At 51.3% G+C, this 18,839-nt stretch overlaps 1 protein-coding gene across 1 annotated transcript; it reads right to left on the reverse strand.

The window, feature by feature from the left end:
• Window positions 1-1,671: 1,671 nt before the first annotated feature.
• On the reverse strand, window positions 1,672-18,371 carry LOC145339474 (eukaryotic translation initiation factor 4E-binding protein 2-like). The gene is given in 4 exon segments (XM_080183942.1): window positions 1,672-1,823; window positions 6,308-6,496; window positions 18,021-18,044; window positions 18,047-18,371. Coding segments are annotated over 4 exon segments (351 nt in total). The 5' UTR covers window positions 18,153-18,371; the 3' UTR covers window positions 1,672-1,791.
• Window positions 18,372-18,839: the final 468 nt, after the last annotated feature.

Below are 18,839 nucleotides of genomic sequence, written 5' to 3' on the forward strand. Positions count from 1 at the left end.
CTTCCCGCTGCCTTGGAAAAGCAGCCAGCATAATTAAGGAACCCCACACATCCCGGACATTCTCTCTTCCACCTTCTTCCGTTGGGAAAAATATACAGAAGTCTGAGATCACGTGCCGACTGACTCAAGAACAGCTTCTTCCCTGCTGCCATCAGGCTTTTGAATGGACCTACCTCGCATTAACTTGATCTATCTCTATACCCTCGCTATGACACTACATTCTGCACTCTCTCCTTTCCTTCTCTATGAACGGTATGTTTTGACTGTATAGCGTGCAAGAAACAATACTTTTACTGTATTACAATACATGTGACAATAATAAATCAAATCAAAAAACTTTGGAGTATGGAAGGAAGAGCACCTGGGGGAAACCCACGCAGACACGGGGAGAATGTGCAAACTCCACACAGGCAGTGACCCAAGGCTGGAATCGAACCCGGGTCCCAGGCAACAGCATAGAGCACTGTGCCACTGTATCTATGAAGATAGCCCCTTTAATTCTCAGCTAACCAGCGTACGATGACAATATCCCACAGCTGCTCTCAGCTGCGGACTCTCACATACAAACACCCACACTCACCTCTGAGACACTCATCTACCTGAACCTCGCCCAGGCCTGCACTATTCCCTATTTATAAAAATAAAGCACTCAGGACTCATATTCCCATCATGAAGGAGGAGTGCTGGGAAGATTCACCAAGGTGATACAGTCGGTGGCACAGTGGTTAGCTCTGCTGCCTCACAGTGCCAAGTACCGGGTTCGATTCCAGGTAGGCCATTCAGCCCATTGCTCACCATTCAATCAGATCATGACTGATCCGAGCGGATAATCCTCAACTCCACTCTCCCGCCTTACTGATTAAATATCCGATCATGAACTAACAACCTGATATCCCAGAAACACTGACTCCCACCTGTGCCTGTTCCTTTGGGCGCTGCCTGTACTTGGGACCCAGGTTCGATTCCCGACCTTGGGTTGCTGTGCACATTCTCCCCGTGTCTGCGTGGGTTTCCTCCCACAGTCTGAAAGAATTGCTGGTTAGGTTGTGCTAAATTCTCCCTCAGCGTACCCGAACAGGAGTGTGGGCGACCAGGGGATTTGCGCAGTAACTTCATTGCAGTGTTAACGTAAGCCGACTTGTGACACTGATAAATAAACTTTACGAACTTTAAACCCACGGGACGAAATGAGAAACGATGGCCAGCTGGGAGTTGAACGGATTATAATTGAACAGAGGTAAAGCAAGGCGCTCGCGATGGCGCTGTCGCGGAAATCAAAACAGCGTTCCCCAAAAAAAATTCTCCCCCAAAATAGACCAGAGTACAAGCCAGCTGTCAGCCCACAGAAACCCTTTCCAAAGCTGAATTTAAACATCATTCTCAGCAGTTTTACACTGTGGCTGGGTTATGGGAATGGCTTTGGTATTGCTTCGAGTACAAACAGTTTGAAAAAAAAGAATTTGTTTCTCTTACAAAACTTTCACCCTTCAGAAATCGCCACCCCACCCTCCTCCAAGAATTTGGAACAAAGACCAAATTATTCTGTCGCAAAAAACACATGACTTTGTGCAGTCATTGCAGGATTAACCTCCGGACAAAAACTAAAACAAGTTATCGGTGTTAACTTCTGTTTTTCTTCTGTTTGGCGGTGAGGGACAGTCGGAGGGGGAGGGGGGGGGGGAAGGAACTTGTATACCGCTGCGAAGGCCCCCGGGGTTGGGGTGGGGTGGGTTTCGGAACACCAAGCAGTGTCATCGGGGAGTGGAGACTGGAGTCAGGCCACTGGCGCGATTAGATGTCCATCTCGAACTGAGCATCCTCCCCTGCAGAAACAACAAAAAGGGAGAGAGAGAGAGAGAGAGAAAAAGAGAGAGAGAGAGAGAGAGAGTTACCCGCTAATATTCCAGCATCTTAATTATTTTAAGTGGGATCCGAGGAGATGTACAATCAAGCCAAAATATAGGCAGGGCGACTGAAGCTTAAGCAACGGAGGCATCTGTGACGTAATGTTGAGCATTTTTTGTTGGTTTCAGGAGAATGCATGATTCTACAGGCAGTCAGTATGTCTGGCAGGAATACAGTTCAGATGCTGGTGGAGCAGGATAATTCCTCATTTCAATATTGCAACTGGTTAAGTCCAGCTAACGGACTTTTGTTCACTTACATTGCCCTGGGAGGGATGATCGACAGGGTCATGTAATGTTGTGGTTCAAAGATATTGTTACATTATTAAGCCGAAATCTCAGCTAATAGTCTGGGGACCCGGATTCCAATCCCGGCACGGCAGAGTGGGGAAATTTGAATTCAGTACAAAAAGAATCAGGAATTAAGAATCTACTGATGATCATGAAACCATTGTCAGAAAAACCCATCTGGTTCACTAATGTCCTTTAGGGAAGGAAATCTGCCGTCCTTACCCGGTCTGGCCTACATGTGACTCCAGGACAAGAGCAATGGGGTTGACTCTGAACTGCCCTCCAAGGGCAACTAGGGATGGGCAATAAATGCTGACCCAGCCAGCGACGCCCACGTCTCACGAATGAATAAACGTGCAGAGTCTTTGCAGGAAGGAGTTAGACTTTGGCTCCTCTGGTTGAAGTCAGGAGACCCGCACTTGCCAAGTCTCACGGAAGGAGCCACCACTTGCGGATCCGCGGGCTGGTTGGCCTGGCTGTTCTCTAATAACACCACCCACCCAGGCTGTGGCAATCCTGCTCCACACATCTTTCAGACTGTGGGAGGAAACCGGAGCACCCAGAGGAAACCCACACAGACACGGGGAGAATGTGCAGACTCCATACAGACAGTGACCCCAGCTGGGAATTGAACCTGGGTCCCTGGCGCTGTGGGGCAGCAATGCTGACCATCGTGCCACCCCAAGATAATGCATTTGATGCATCAGTGTCTCTTTGACATACTTTTGGCGCTAAAATTTATTTATTAGTGTCACAAGTAGGCTTACATTAACACTGCAGTGAAGTTACTGTGAAAATTGCATGTTTGGGTAGCCCACCCATCCTTCCTCCCTACCTCTCTTCCCAACCTCTTAAACTTGGGATCGTAAACCATCAACCTTCCTTCCTGGAGACTGGATTTTCCAATTGGAGCTTTTAAACCATTTGGTTTTGCGAATCTTAACCCCATTGATCTAGCAACCCAATCTACGGAAGGATGTGCTGGGCCTCGGAGAGGGTCCAGGGTCCAGGGGAGGTTCAGGAGAATGATCCCGGGAAGGAAAGGCTTGATGTATGAGGAGTGTCTGAGGACTCTGGGTCTGTACTCGATGGACTTTAGATGAGGGACCTCATTGAAACTTAACAGAATACTGGGAGGCCTTGCATGGAGTGGATGTGGGAAGATGGTTCCATTAGTGGGATCTGGGGAGACAACCTCAGAGTAAAGGAACTGAGACGAGGAGGAATTTCTTCAGCCAGAGGGCAGCGAATCTGTGGAATTCATCGCCACGGAAGGCTGTGGAGGCCGGGTTAGTGAGTCCATCCTGCACTGCTCCAACAGCTGCGCACCTCCCGAGGGTTCAATCTCTTCTCCCGAGACTGCGCTCCACGAGGCTTACAAAGCTGCACCCCCCCCGCCTCCAATTACCGGTTCAATTTCATAGACCGCCGAGTTTATTGAGCCGTTAGATAGGTTCTTGATTGGTAAGGGGATCAAAGGTCACGGGGAGAAGGTGGGAGAATGGGGTTGAGAAACATATCAGCTATGATTGAATGGCAGAGCAGACTTGATGGGCTGAATGGCCTAATTCTGCTCCTGTATCTTATGCTTGGTTAAAAACTGTGCCATGCTTCCAACTATTACTTGTGTTCCATAGAACCATAGAAATGATACAGCCTAGAAGGGGGCCATTTGGCCCATCCCGCCCATGCTGACCCAAAGACACCCAGGTTCCCCTTTCTAATCTAGGCCAATAACTATTTGTTAATGTAGACAAAGCCCAGTTACCCACATGGAGAATAAAGCCGCGGGATTCTGCTGTGTACGCGGCGCCTGTCTCTTTAAGGCAGGACAGTGGAAGGGTCACCTGACTTGATGGACTAATGGGAACCCAGAGGGTGGCGGACTCTCTCAGGCAGAATCATCAGTGGAGCCATGTAGTTAATACCATAAGGAACGGAGCCCAAATCCAAGGCAACTTAGAGCTGCAACTCCTCGATCTAACTTCCCTTATCAAGAAATACTTTCTGTTCCTAGAGAGCCTGAAATCTCTAAACTTTACCAGTACAAGTACAGGAAAAGTAAAACAATCTACAATATCTAGCCTGTCCTTTAACATTCAAAACATGAGGTAAATATGAATTAACAGGCAAACTGTGCTCAAACACGGCACACTAACTTGCAAATGTGAACTAGGCAGGAACCACAGATGTGTCACCTCCTCACCCAGACATCAGTAACCACAGTGAGTCACCACACCATGGCAGGACTCTGTTTCCCCTCAGCAGGGGATTTCAACTCTGCACTTTCGAACATCCAGTCTCGAAATTCCCTCAAACACCACTCCATCCTGCACTGCACTGCTCCAACAGCTGCGCACCCGCCAAGGGTTCAATCTCTTCTCCCGAGACTGCGCTGCACGAGGCTTACAGAGCTGCCCTCCCACTTCCAATTACCCACTCAGTTTCACAGGCCACCGAGCTTTATTGAGCCGGCACTGCTTCCAGGTTTCCCGGAGCAGTTACATGGAGTCATAAATGGCTTCCAGGGATTCTCTGAGCCCTAGTCGTCTGGAATCTGCTCGCAACAGCATATCTTTGGCATCCTGTTCCCCCGCTACACAGGGAATCCTTGTAAGCTCCACCCATCTCCATGACAAAGGGCCTTTGAGGGTTTGTTAAACCAATCCAGCTCTAACAAAACATCAACCTGGACTGCACTTCTTGCAGACACCATGTCCCCAGTTCTCCAGCTACGTAAGCCCACCTGTTGTTTCCACCTCTTCTATTCTGACTCTCTGAAACAAACACGGGTAACCTTCTGCCATTTTCTTTTTAAGTGTCCTGGCAATCTCGAAATCCCAGCATTTTAGCTCCCTCACCTTCACAACACCCACCCGCCCAGAACTAAACATTACGGCTGGAATTCTCCGACCATTGACGCCGGCGGGATTCTCCAGTCCCGCTGGCAGGGGAACCTCCGCCTGCGGCTTTCCCACCAGCGTGGGGTGACATCAATGGGGATTCCCATTGACGGCGGCGGGACTGGAGAATCCCGCCCCTAGCAAATAAGGTACCACCTCCCAGCAGCAGGAAACACAGGACTGGGAGACTGGAGAATCTCAGGGAATTCTTGAGTGTGTGACGTAGGAAGGGAAATCCTGGGGAATTCTCGAGTGCGTGACCCAGGAAGGGAAATCCCGGGGAATTATCGAGTGCGTGACGTAGGAAGGGAAATCCTGGGGAATTCTCGAGTGCGTGACCCAGGAAGGGAAATCCCAGGGAATTCTCGAGTGCGTGACCCAGGAAGGGAAATCCCAGGGAATTCTCGAGTGCGTGACGTAGGAAGGGAAATCCCAGGGAATTCTCGAGTGCGTGACGTAGGAAGGGAGATCCCAGGGAATTCTCGAGTGCATGACGTAGGAAGGGAAATCCCAGGGAATTATCGAGTGCGTGACGTAGGAAGGGAAATCCCAGGGAATTATCGAGTGTGTGACGTAGGAAGGGAAATCCCAGGGAATTCTCGAGTGTGTGACGTAGGAAGGGAAATCCCAGGGAATTCTCGAGTGTGTGATGTAGGAAGGGAAATCCCAGGGAATTCTCGAGTGTGTGATGTAGGAAGGGAAATCCCAGGGAATTCTCGAGTGTGTGACGTAGGAAGGGAAATCCCAGGGAATTCTCAAGTGCATGATGCAGGAAAGGAAATCCTAGGGAATTCTCGAGTGCGTGACGTAGGAAGGGAAATCCCAGGGAATTCCCGACTGTGTGACCCAGGAAGGGTTGCGGTAACAGGGAGGGGAATGAGAGGGGGGAAAACATTTTAGGAAAATGGGCAGGAATAAGAGAAAAACAGAGAGAAGGAAAACGGGAAGGAAAGTGGGACAGCAAACGGGTGCAGAGGGAAGTGTACAGGAAGGGAGGGCGGTGTATATGTGCAGAGATAATATGCACAAATGTGGTTCAGACACATTGAATAACAATGAGGATTGTTACGACTAGACCAGCCAGACCTGGAAACACGCGGTTTATCCATTCTGGTCTTTGTCATCACCCGTCACTTCAACACGTACAAATTACAGGGTCAAAACCGGAACGGCCGTCGCTCTGGCGATTTAAATATTGTAAAATCTCACCGGCGGCTGATTTCCCCTCGCGGTTGTTGTCGGCACAGTGACTGGTGTCGTTGGATTCCGCCTTGGGGTCGTCGGCAGTGCCAGGGGTGGTCACACCCGGGATGTGCGGGAGGTAGCGAGGCGGGGTCTTGGCGATCGGGGAATGGCGGCACTCCATGAGAAACTTGCGGTCGTAAATAATCCGGGTGCCTGCAAACAAGACCGCAGGGAACCTGAACTCAGCTTCTTGGCAAAGCAAACTGCCGGAAGATAGCGCAAATCCGGCGGGGGGGGGGGGGGGATGTTACTATTGCCCCTGTGGAGTAAGGGGCATGAAGAATCACAAGATAGGCTTGAATCATAGAATTATACAGTGCAAAATGAGGCCCTTCAGCCCATCGGATCTGTACCAACACATGAGAAACATCTGACCTCCCATCCAATCCCATTACCCAGCACTTGACCCAAAGCTATGATGTGCCAAGTGTTCATCCAGGTCCTTAGGGCCACACGGTGGCACAGTGGGTTAGCACTGCTGCCTTCCAGGGACCCGGGTTCGATTCCCAGCTCGGGTCACTGTCTGTGCAGAGTCCGCACATTCTCCCCATGTCTGTGTGGGTTTCCTCCGGGTGCTCCGGTTTCCTCCCACAGTCCGAAAGACGTGCTGGTTAGGGTGCACTGGCCGTGTTAAATTCTCCCTCAGTGTACCCGAACAGGAGTGTGGCGACTAGGGGGATTTTCACAGTAACTTCATTGCAGTGTTAATGTAAGCCCACTTATGACACTAATAAATAAACTTTGCTTTAAAGATTGTGAGGCAACCCGGCTCCCAGGCAGCACATTCCAGACCATCATCGCCCTCTGGGTATGAAAGGTTCTCCTCACATTCCTCCCCCTCCCAAAACCTCCTGCCCCTCACTTTGAACCTATGCCCCCTCGTGGCTGACCCTTAGAAACCCTACAGTGGCCATTTGGCCCATCGAGTCTGCACTGACCACAATCCCACCCAAGCCCTACCCCCATATCCCTACATATTTTACCCACTAATCCCTCTAACCTACGCATCTCAGGACACTAAGGGGCAATTTTAGCACGGCCAATCAACCTAATTCACACATCTTTGGACTGTGGGAGGAAACCGGAGCACCCGGAGGAAACCCACGCAGACACGAGGAGGATGTGCAGACTCCACACAGACAGTGACCCGAGCCGGGAATCGAACCCGGGTCCCTGGAGCTGTGAAGCAGCAGTGCTAACCCACTGTGCCACCGGGCCACCAAATTAACTTCAACTAAGAGGAACAGCTGCTCCTTATCCATTCTGTTCGTGCTCCTCTATTAATAAAGTAAATACTTCAACTCTGGGAGCCGGTTAATGAGGGCGTGCACTCATTCACACTCAGGTCTAAGACAGCCCAACAGGGTCCCAGGGCAGAGCCCGGGGGTCACCTGTCCTGTTCCCTTAAAGGGGCAGTGCGCATCCCAAACTCCAATACGTATACGTACATCGCAATTACATCTGCCTAAAAATTAACTATATCAGACCTCATTCACGTATACTTTCCACTAAGGCCTTGGAAGCGGGTGCAGGGGAGGCCCACCAGAGAACAGTACAGTGATGAAAGCTAGTTAGCAGATAGAAAGCAAAGTGCTCGTGGCACAGTGGTTAGCACTGCTGCCTCACAGTGCCAGGGAACTGGGTTCGATTCCCAGCTTGGGTCACTGTGTCTGTGTGGAGTTTGTACGTTCTCCCCGTGTCTGCGTGGGTTTCCTCCGGGTGCTCCGATTTCCTCCCACAGTCTAAAGATGTGCGGGTTAGGTGCATTGGTTAGGCTAAGTTGCCCCTTAGTGTCCTGGGATGCATAGATTAGAGGGATTAGCGGGGTAAATGCATGGGGCTAGGGCCTGGGTGGGATTGCTTTCGTTGCAGAATCGATGGGCCGAATGGCTTCCTTCTGCACCTTCGGGAGTCAATGATTTCTGTGATAAATGGGTCTTTTCTCTGATTAACTAGCAGGATTCCACAGGGATCTGTGCCAGGACCCTAACTGTTCACATTATATGTTAATGATTTGGAAGGGGGAACTGAATGTATTATCTCCAAATTAGCAGATGATACAAAGTTGGGTGGGAGGGTGAGCTGTGGGGAGGATACAGAGATACTTCTGTTGAGTGTGTGGGCAAGCATGGCAGATACAGTATAACGTGGATAAATGTGAGCTTATCCACTTTGGTAGCAATAATAGGAAGACAGATTATTATTTGAATGGGTGTAAATTGAGAGAGTTGGATACTCAGCGAGACCTTGGAGTCCTTCTGCATCAGTCACTGAAAGTAAGCGCGCAGGTACAACAGGCAGTAAAGAAGGCAAATGATATGTTCATAGTGAGAGGATTTGAGTGTAGGGATAGGGATGTTTTGCTACAATTGTACAGGGTGTTGGTGAGGCCACACCTGGAGTATTGTGTGCAGTTTTGGTGTCCTTATCTGGGGAAGGATGTCCCTGCTACAGAGGGAGCACAGCGAAGGTTTACCAGGCTGATTCCCGGGACGGCAGGTCTGTCACAGGAGGAGAGACTGAGTCGGTTAGGATTATATTCACTGGAAGGGTGAGAGGGGAATCTCATAGAAATTTACAAAAATTCAAACAGGGTTAGACAGGGTAGATTGAGAAAGAATGTTCCCGATGGTGGGGGAGTTCAGAACTAGGGGTCAGAGTTTGGGGATAAGGGGTAAACTTTTTAGGACTGAGGTGAGGAGAAATTTCCTCACCCAGAGGGTGGGGAATGCGTGGAATTCAGTCCCACAGAAAGTTTTTGATTTGATTTATTATTGTCACATGTATTAGCATACAGTGAAAAGTATTGTGTGCTATACAGACAAAGCATACTGTTCATAGAGAAGTAAACGAGACAGTGCATAATGTAGTGTTCCAGTCATCGCTAGGGTGTAGAGAAAGATCAACTTAATGCAAGTTAAAAGTCCATTCAAAAGTCTGACGGCAGCGGGGAAGAAGCTGTTCTTGAGTCAGTCGGTACGTGACCTCAGACTTTTGTATCTTTTTTCCAATGGAAGAAGGTGGAAGAGAGAATGTCCGGGGTGCGTGGGGTCCTTAATTATGCCGGCTGCTTTTCCAAGGCAGCGGGAAGTGTGGACAGAGTCACTGGATGGGAGGCTGGTTTGCCTGATGGGTTGGGCTACACTCACGACCCTTTGTAGTTTATTTGTTTCTAGAAAGTAGTTGAGGCCAAAACGTTGTGGGATTTCAAGAAGAAATTAGACATCATTCTAGGGGGCTAAAGGGATCAAGATATATGTGGGGAAAATCAGGATATTGAATTTGATAATCAGCCTGATAAGTGCGAGGTGATTCATTTTGGTTGGACAAATTTGAATGCGGATTACAGGGTCAATGGCAGGGTTCTGAGGAATGTGGAGGAACAGAGAGATCTTGGGGTTCATATCCACAGATCCCTGAAGGTTGCCACTCAAGTGGATGGAGCTGTGAAGAAGGGCTATGGTGTGTTAACGTTTATTAACAGGGGGTTTGAGTTTAAGAGCCGTGGGGTTATGCTGCAACTGTACAGGACCTTGGTGAGACCACATTTGGAGTATTGTGTGCAGTTCTGGTCACCTCACTATAAGAAGGATGTGGAAGTATTGGAGAGAGTGCAGATTTACCAGGATGCTGCCTGGTTTGGAGGGTAGGTCTTATGAGGAAAGGTTGAGGGAGCTAGGGCTGTTCTCTTTAGAGCAGAAGAGGATGAGAGGTGACTTAGTAGAGGTTTATAAGATAATGAGGGGGATAGATAGAGTGGACGTTCAGAGACTATTTCCTCAGGTGGGTGTAGCTGTTACTAGGGGGCATAACTATAAGGTTCATGGTGGGAGATATAGGAGGGATGTCCGAGTAGATTCTTTACTCAGAGAGTGGTTGGGGTGTGGAATGCACTGCCTGCTGTGATAGTGGGGTCGGATACTTTAGGAACTTTCAAGCAGTTATTGGATAGGCACATGGAGCACACCAGAATGATAGGGAGTGGGATAGCTTGATCTTGGGTTCGGACATAGCAGAGATTTATTCAATTGCTTCCTGCAAGGCCTGTGTGGGATCTGGAATTGGGAAAAGATGGGAGCAGGCACAACATTGAGGGCCGAAGGGCCTGCATGGTGCTGTACTGTTCTATGTTCTAATGGTGGAGCAGGCTTGAAGGACTGCTTCGAGTTTCTACGTTGAGGGTATCAGTTCCATTGCGAGACCACAAGGATTGATCTCTCCTTGGGGACGGGGAGGATTATGGAAGGGGGTGGCTGCCAGCAGAGTTACTGAAGGCTTTAGACAAAGAGTTCAGACAGAAAGTTACCGGCAGAAACTTTGGAACCATGAGGCAACAAACGGGGAACACGGAGATATTCAATTGCTTCCCGCAACGTCTGCACGGGATCTGGAATTGGGAAAAAGATGGGAGCAGGCGAGTTCAGCAGCAACTTCCACCTGGGAATCTGGATAAATCGCTGGTGAGGCCACAGCTAGAGTTTGGAGTTCTGGTCACCACACTATAGGAGTGCACTGGGAGAGGGTGCGGGGGACATTCACCAGGACGTGGGGTCAGCGATGAACAGCGGCTGGTTAGGCTGAGGTTATTAATGCAGAGGGAGACCTGACTGGGATGTCCAAAATAAGGAGGGACAGAGATAGGATAGACAGCTAGAAACATTTCCCCTCAGTAGAGGGGTCAATGATTTAAGGCACGGATTTAAAGGTAGGGGATTTGGAGGGGATTTGAGGAGAACCTTTCTCACACGGAGGGTGTGGGGGGGGATCTGGAACTCACTGCCTGAAACATTTAAGAAGCATTTAGATGAGCGCTGGAAACACCGTAGCAGACATGGCTACAGGCCAAGTGCTGGAAAATGGGATTAGGATAGATGGGTGCTTAATGGCTGGTGCAGACCTGATGGGCCGAAGGGCCTCTTTCTGTGCTGAAAACTGATTAAATGCTCGAGGAAAAGAAAGGACAGGGAGGATATTGGAGGAGGGTGTAGAATGGGGCTAGTTAATATCATTTGGGCCGGTGTCTGTGGGAGTTTGCACATTCTCCCCGTGCTTGCGTGGGTTTTCTCCGGGTGCTCCCGGTTTCCTCCCCACACCCCAAAGATGTGCTCTTGGGCTGATTGGTGTAACAATTGTCCCTAAATTAGTCTCCCCTCAATCTGGTTTCCAATGTGGAGTGCCATAAGCGTAGAGATGGGTCAAGGGTGGAAGAGGGAACTCACATTGTTAAAATGGCGGTGTGGGCTCGTTGGGCCGAAGGGCCTGTTTCCCGGGCTGTGTTGTTCTTTGTTCTGTGTTGTTGGGTGGAGAAGGAGCTCAGTTACCACAGGCCGCCTGTGGCAACTCTCCGCACACAGCAAATCACCTCAGCAAAACTAAACGCGGCTCACACAGAACAGGAAGCTGCACTGGCTTTGCACCTGAGCATGGAACAAATATTTGCCCCCACTCCGTCACCAAGGAAATTAAAACACCCACACAGACACTGAACGCCCGCACGCTCTGCTTTACATTTCACCCACGGTGTAACGCTCTCTCACACACACACACACACACACACACACACCGACACTCATTCACACCATGCCCTTTTGCAAGGCTCACTAGAAGATACGGACAAGACCATAAGAATTAGGAACTGGAGTAGGGGCCATTCAGCCCTTCCAGCCTGCGCCACCATTCAATAAGATCATAGCTGATCCAACAACCCCTAAATCCACGGTTTTTGCCTTTTAGCCCCTGTCTGGCACCATTCAGTGAGACTCTGGCTGACCTCACTCCACGCACCTGCTTCCTCCCACACCCCTTTAGCTAACAAAATCTATCAATGCCAGATTTAAAATGATTATTTAGTTCCCTTTGGAGAATCCAGCATCCTAAATCCCTAATCTGTTCAGTTCCGCTATGTGAAACCACAAGGGCATGACTCACTAAGTTCCAAGAACCCAAGTGCCCTCCTCCTCAGAGAGGTGGGTTTTAAAGACCTTTTGCTACTGAAACCCTCACTCTTGCCTTTGTCACCTCAGGATTAGACTATTCCAGCACATTCCCGAATGCTCTCCCATTTTCTAACCTCCATAAACTTCAGGCCATCCAGTACCCCGTGTGTGTGAACTCCCACAGGGCCCGTTTTCCTATCATCCCCCAGACAAATAACATCTCGATTTGAAAATTCTCATGGCTGCACCCACCTCGATGGGCCGAAGGGCCACTTTCTGTGCTGCACAATTGCCCATCGCTGGCGGCTGGGATTCTCCTGGGCCGCTGGGAGTGAACCGGAGTGCCAAATTCTCTGTTCCCACTGGCAGCGGGGCGGCCAAAGTGAGATCAGAGAGTCCCTACCCTGTGACTATTGAAGTGGAGGCAACTGGGGGGGGAAGGAGGGAAATGGAGAGGGTGGCGACGCTTAGGGTAGGCTGGTCTCAAGCCAGCCAGGAGGGGCTGCTGAGGAAGTGGGACAGGGGGGGTGGGCATTGGAGGGTCTGCTATGATCTCTCAGTCTTACAGGTGGCACGGTGGGTTAGCACTGCTGCCTCACAGCGCCAGGGACCCAGGTTTCATTCCCAGCTTGGGTCACTGTCTGCGCTGAGTCTGCACATCCTCCCCGTGTCTGCGTGGGTTTCCTCCGAGTGCTCCGGTTTCCTCCCACACTCCAAAAGACGCGCGGGTTAGGTGGATTGGCCGTGCTAAATTGCCCCTTAGTGTCAGGGGGACTAGCTAGGTTTAATGCTTGGGGATAGGGGCTGGGTGGGATGGTGGTAGGTGCAGAGTTGATGGGCCGAGTAGCCTCCTTCTGCATTGTAGGGATTCTATGATTCCCCGGGGGAGAGGAGGGGGGATTGAAGAGTGGCAGGAAAGGTTGCAAAGACACTCCTAGCAATGGTAGGCCGGTTAGTTTAACACCACGTGTGGAGGGGTGGGGAGTGGAAATAAATCAATAAGGCACTTGGAGAGGTTAAGTTAATTGAGCCAACATGGTTTCTGTAACACAACTGTGCTCGACTAATCACACTGAATTTTCGATGAAGTAACAGAGAAGATTGATGGAGGGAGAATAGTGGATCTTAGAATCCTGCAGACGGAGGCCATTCGGTCCATCAAGTCTGCACTGACCACAATCCCACCCAGGCCCTATCCCCATAACCCCATGCATTTCCCCTAGCCAGTCCCCCTGACACTAAGGGGCAATTTAACCTGGCCAATCCACCTAACTCACACATCTTTGGACTGTGGGAGGAAACTGGAGCACCCAGAGGAAACCCACGCAGACACGGGGAGAACATGCAAACTCCACACGAGAGGGGTGAGGTTTAACTCAGATATCAGAGGGACGTTTTTTTTTACACAGAGGGCGGGGGGGCCTGGAATGCGCTGCCAAGCAGGGTGGTGGAGGCGGACACGCTGGGATCGGTTAAGACTTATCCGGATAGTCACATGAACAGACTGGGAATGGAGGGATACAAGCGAATGTTCTAGTTGGACCAATGAGCGGTGCAGGCTTGGAGGGCCGAAGGGCCTGTTTGCTGAGTTGTTCTTAGTCCAGCGACAGTAGCACTACACCACTCCCTTCCCAAAATCTAACCACATTCCACCACTGACACATTGAAAGATTGGGGTAAGTATGGGGGAGATTTCCCATCTCGGAATACTCCGTAGATTCCTAGGAGCTGGTCATTCCAGTTAATCGTTTCAATAGTCGTCAGAATTGGGACCATTGCCCCCTTCACCAATGATGCCCAGTCCATTCCCGTTATTTATTCACTAATACGCATTGTTAAGCCTCACCCCCAATCCCTTTCCCATCCATCAGCCCTCACACAAGCAAATTCCCCTCCCACCAATATCCCACTTCCATCAATTCCACTTGTCTGATTCTCTCCCCTCCCCGGACCGCCACAGGACCCCCCGCCCCCCAGGCCGCCACAGGACCCCCCGCCCCCCGGACCGCCACAGGACCCCCCGCCCCCCCGGACCGCCACAGGACCCCCCGCCCCCCCGGACCGCCACAGGACCCCCCGCCCCCCTGGACCGCCACAGGACCCCCCGCCCCAAACATTGCAGCCCATTCTGGACTAGGAATGCCAGGTAGGGGTATAACAGAGAGGTGGCCAATTACAGGCACACAAAATCAAAATATTAACCACCTACATGGGCAGTCGGGAGGGTATCCATCGCCGTTGAGTGTGGGAGTCTTGATAAAGGGATCATTGACACTAATTTCTCACTCCCTGCAATCGAAATTCCTGTTTTTCCTTCCTGCACCCAATGGGTGCACTGAGGCAGATTTTGTCCAGTTCCACAGCTAGTAATTCCGGAACACAGAATCCCTACAGTGCAGAAGGAGGCCATTCAGCCCATCGAGCCTGCGCTGAACACAATCCCACCTAGGCCCTATAACACCCCTTATTTATCCTGCTAAACCACTGCCACTAAGGGGCAATTTAGCACAGCCAATCCACCTAACCCGCACACCTTTGGACTGTGGGAGGAAACCGGAGCACCCGGAGGAAACCCAGGCAGACACGGGAGAATGTGCAGACTCCACACAGACAGTGACCCGAGCCGGGAACCAGAACAGGGGTCCCTGGCGCTGTGAAGCAACAGTGCTAACCACCCCAATGGACTGGCCGTGCTAATTGCCCCTTAGTGTCCAAAGATGTGTCGGTTAGGGGAATTGTGCTTCCTATGTTCTTTGACAATACTGTGTGGGCTGCAAGTTCGTGAAAGGTGCTATATAAATGCAAAGACTTTTCTTTAAAAGAACATTACAGCACAGGAACAGGCCCTTTGATCCAGCCAGCCTGCTCCAACATCTGATTTCTATCCCTCTGGCTGCCTCCCATTCCCGTGTCAAAGCCTGCACCGACACATGATATCTTTCTAAAGAGCTTTTTGCTGCCACGAGGTCTATAATCCCTCTGTTTCCTGTCAAGATGCCTGATAAATGCTGCTGTTGTCTCTGCTTCCACCGCCTTCCTCTGGCACTTACTGTCCTCTGTGTAAAAAAAATCTTATCTCTCACATCACTTTAAACTTTCCCCCCTTTACCGTAAGCCCATGTCTCCTAGTAAGTGACATTTCTATCCGGGGAAATGCTATGACTTTCTCCTTTATCCTCTCACGGGCTGTAGAAATGTAGAATCCCTACAGAAGGAGGCCATTCAGCCCATCGACCCCACACAACCCCACCCAGGCCCTATTCCCGTAACCCCTCATATTTACCCCGCTAATCTCCCTGCCACTAAAGGGGCAATTTTGCATGACCTAGCCCGCACATTTTGCGGACTGTGGGAGGAAAGCGGGGCACCCGGAGGAAACCCACGCAGACATGGGGAGAACATGCAGACTCCGCACAGATAGTGACCCGAGGCAGCAGTGCTAACCACTGTGTCCATCCTTAAATGCCCCTGGCTTGTTCAGCCATTTTAAGAGGGGCAGTTAAAAAAAGTTCGACCACATTGCTGAGAGTTCGGGGACACACGTAGGCCAAACTGGGGAAGGACAGCAGTTAAAGTTTTAAAGTTTGTTTATTTATCAGTGTCACAAGTAGGCTGACATTAACACTGCAATGAAGTTACTGTGAAATTCCCCTAGTCGCCACACTCTGGCGCCTGTTGGGGCGCACCGAGGGAGAATTTAGCACGGCCAACGCACCTAACCAGCACGTCTTTCCGACCCAGAGGAAACCCATGCAGACACGGGGAGAATGTGCAAAGGCAGTGACCCCAGGCCGGAATTGAACCCGGGTCCCTGGCGATGTGAGGCCACGATGTGGAGATGCCGGTGTTGGACTGGGGTAAGCACAGTCTCACAACACCAGGGTAAAGTCCAGCAGGTTTATTGGTAGCACGAGCTTACAGAGCACTGCCCCTTCGTCAGGTGAGTGGGAGCTGTGTTCACAAACAGGGTGTATAAAGACACCAACTCAATTTACAGAATAATGGTTGGAATGCGAGTCTTTACAGGGAATCAAGTCTTAAAGGTACAGACAGTGTGAGTGGAGAGGGGTGAGGCCCCGTGCCACCCCACTGATTTCCACTCCTCCCCACCCCCTTTCTAAGGGGCATTAGTTCACTGTTCGGGAGGGAGCGATCGTTGAGTAAAAGAGGCAGCGAGGCCTCGTTATTGGCCTCACCCCAGACAGGCAAAGAAACAAAATGAAAAGGAAACCGATCAGCTTCATATTTTTTAAAAAATGGACACAAGAACATGAACTCCCACCAGCAGAGGGAGGGAAAGTGAACTAATGCCTCAACAGTCAGCCAAACCCAACCGTCCCCCAACCCCCCCCCCCCCCCACAACCTTCTCCCCAAATAACCAGCATTGCCTTGTTAATGACAAGTTCCCCTTTGGATTTTTGCAAAGACGTTAACAGTGCGGTGGGGAGGTGGGGGTGGGGGGGGGAGTAGAGAGGGAGGCGGGGAGCTTTCATGCAAAGAAATCTACCAGCTCTTAAAACTAAACCGATTTAAAATGCCCCTTACTAATCACAGGCTGCTGTCTGGATAAACAGCATTACAGCACCTGGGGGGAGAGAGGGGAGAGGGGGAGGGGAGAGGGGAGAGGGGAGAGGGGGAGAGGGGGGGGAGAGGGGGGGGGAGGGGGGGGAGAGGGGGGTGGAGGGAAGGAGAGGGGGGGGAGAGGGGGGGGAGAGGGGGGTGGAGGGAAGGAGAGGGGAGGGGGGTGGAGGGAAGGAGAGGGGAGGGGGGTGGAGGGAAGGAGAGGGGAGGGGGGGTGGAGGGAAGGAGAGGGGAGGGGGTGGAGGGAAGGAGAGGGGAGGGGGGGTGGAGGGAAGGAGAGGGGAGGGGGGGTGGAGGGAAGGAGAGGGGAGGGGGGGTGGAGGGAAGGAGAGGGGAGGGGGGGTGGAGGGAAGGAGAGGGGAGGGGGGGAGGGAAGGAGAGGGGAGGGGGGGTGGAGGGAAGGAGAGGGGAGGGGGGGTGGAGGGAAGGAGAGGGAAGGAGAGGGGAGGGGGGTGGAGGGAAGGAGAGGGGAGGGGGGGTGGAGGGAAGGAGAGGGGAGGGGGGGTGGAGGGGGGGGGGGTGGAGGGAAGGAGAGGGGAGGGGGGGTGGAGGGGAGGGGGGTGGAGGGGAGGGGGGTGGAGGGAAGGAGAGAGGGGAGCTGGTGGTGAGGCTCTGGGCTCTCTGGGTGTCTCTCGCTATTTTTGTTTTTGTTATCTCAAAGAAATTACTCTGCCTTCTGCGTTCCCCCACCAAGATTAACTGCTCCGTGTACTCCGGCCCCCAGCTCCTTCTGGACTCTGTCCCCCCCCCAAGTGCTTTACTTTGGCCCACACACTCACAGAGAGAGAGAGAGAGAGCAGAGTGGGAGTGAAGTTAGGAGGAGGTTTGCTGAGAGTCGCAGTGGCGGATGTATCGGCCTCAGAAACTGGCAACATGTAGCAGCTGGTAACAGCTGATCCCCCTCCCCCTGGGGGGGAGAGAGGGACTGAGGACAAATATCACCCTCAGGGCTGGGATCCTCATTCTCTTTCACTCACTAAGGGGGAGAAACCCAATAACCCCCCCCCCCCCCTCACTGTCGATTTTGGAATGGGTTTGAAGTCCTCATGCAGTTTCAGAGGCAGTGTCCTATTTTGTTAGGTGAAGTTACACGCGGTAATGTTGCAATCCTTCCCTCCTGCTCTGGGCTGCTGGGTTTAAAGGGCTGCATTTGTCTTACCTCCTGGAGTGGTGGAGAAGAGGGTCCCCCGGGGGTAGTGCAATAGTCGTGAGGTAGCTGTGTTGTATCGTTCAGAATAACTCTCCTGGTGGGAATCACTCGGCACTGGCTTGGCTGACAGCCTGCGGACATCTTTAAAAAGAATTTGTAAAAAAAGAAAAGAAGGGGAGGGGAAAAAAAATAATATCAAATCCCTTCTTCCCAAACTCCTCCTCCCCCTGTGTATATTATAAAAAAATAAAGACAAATTAATATTGGGGGAGGAGGGGGGTGGTCTGTAAAGCAAAAAACCTTCCTTCTTGTCCTGTTCTATTCCAATCCGTCAGCACACTTCTGCCACCAGCAAGGCACCACCTACTGGAACAACCTCTTTTTAGTGATGTCTGCTTGTGGGGAGGAGAAAGCACACACAGAACACAACACAGCTTCATCTGTGGTCAAGGCTGTAGAAGCAGGCTGGCTGGCCTTTAAAGGCCCCCCCCCCCCCCCCCCCGGGGTCTATGTGAATCTATCACAATTCCTTTTAGTTTACCCACCTTTCCCCCCCAAGAGTTCCCCCTTCCCAAGCAAAAAAAATATTATAGGAACATTACAGCACAGTGCAGGCTCTCAGTGTTGTGCCCCCCACCGCACCCCCCCCCCCCTCCTCCCCCCAGCTCTGTCCCATCCCAAGATCAAGCCAACCCACTCCCAATCATTCTGGCCTGCTCCATGTGCCTATCCAATAACCGCCTGAAAGTTCCTAAAGTGTCCGATTCCACCATCACAGCAACCCCAGCCCACTCTCTGAGTGAAAGAATCTACCTGGGACATCCCGCC

The sequence above is a fragment of the Carcharhinus amblyrhynchos genome, unplaced genomic scaffold (genome assembly GCF_965287045.1).
Source record: "Carcharhinus amblyrhynchos unplaced genomic scaffold, sCarAmb.v2.hapA scaffold_489, whole genome shotgun sequence".
In the NCBI taxonomy this organism is placed as follows: Eukaryota; Metazoa; Chordata; class Chondrichthyes; order Carcharhiniformes; family Carcharhinidae; genus Carcharhinus; species Carcharhinus amblyrhynchos.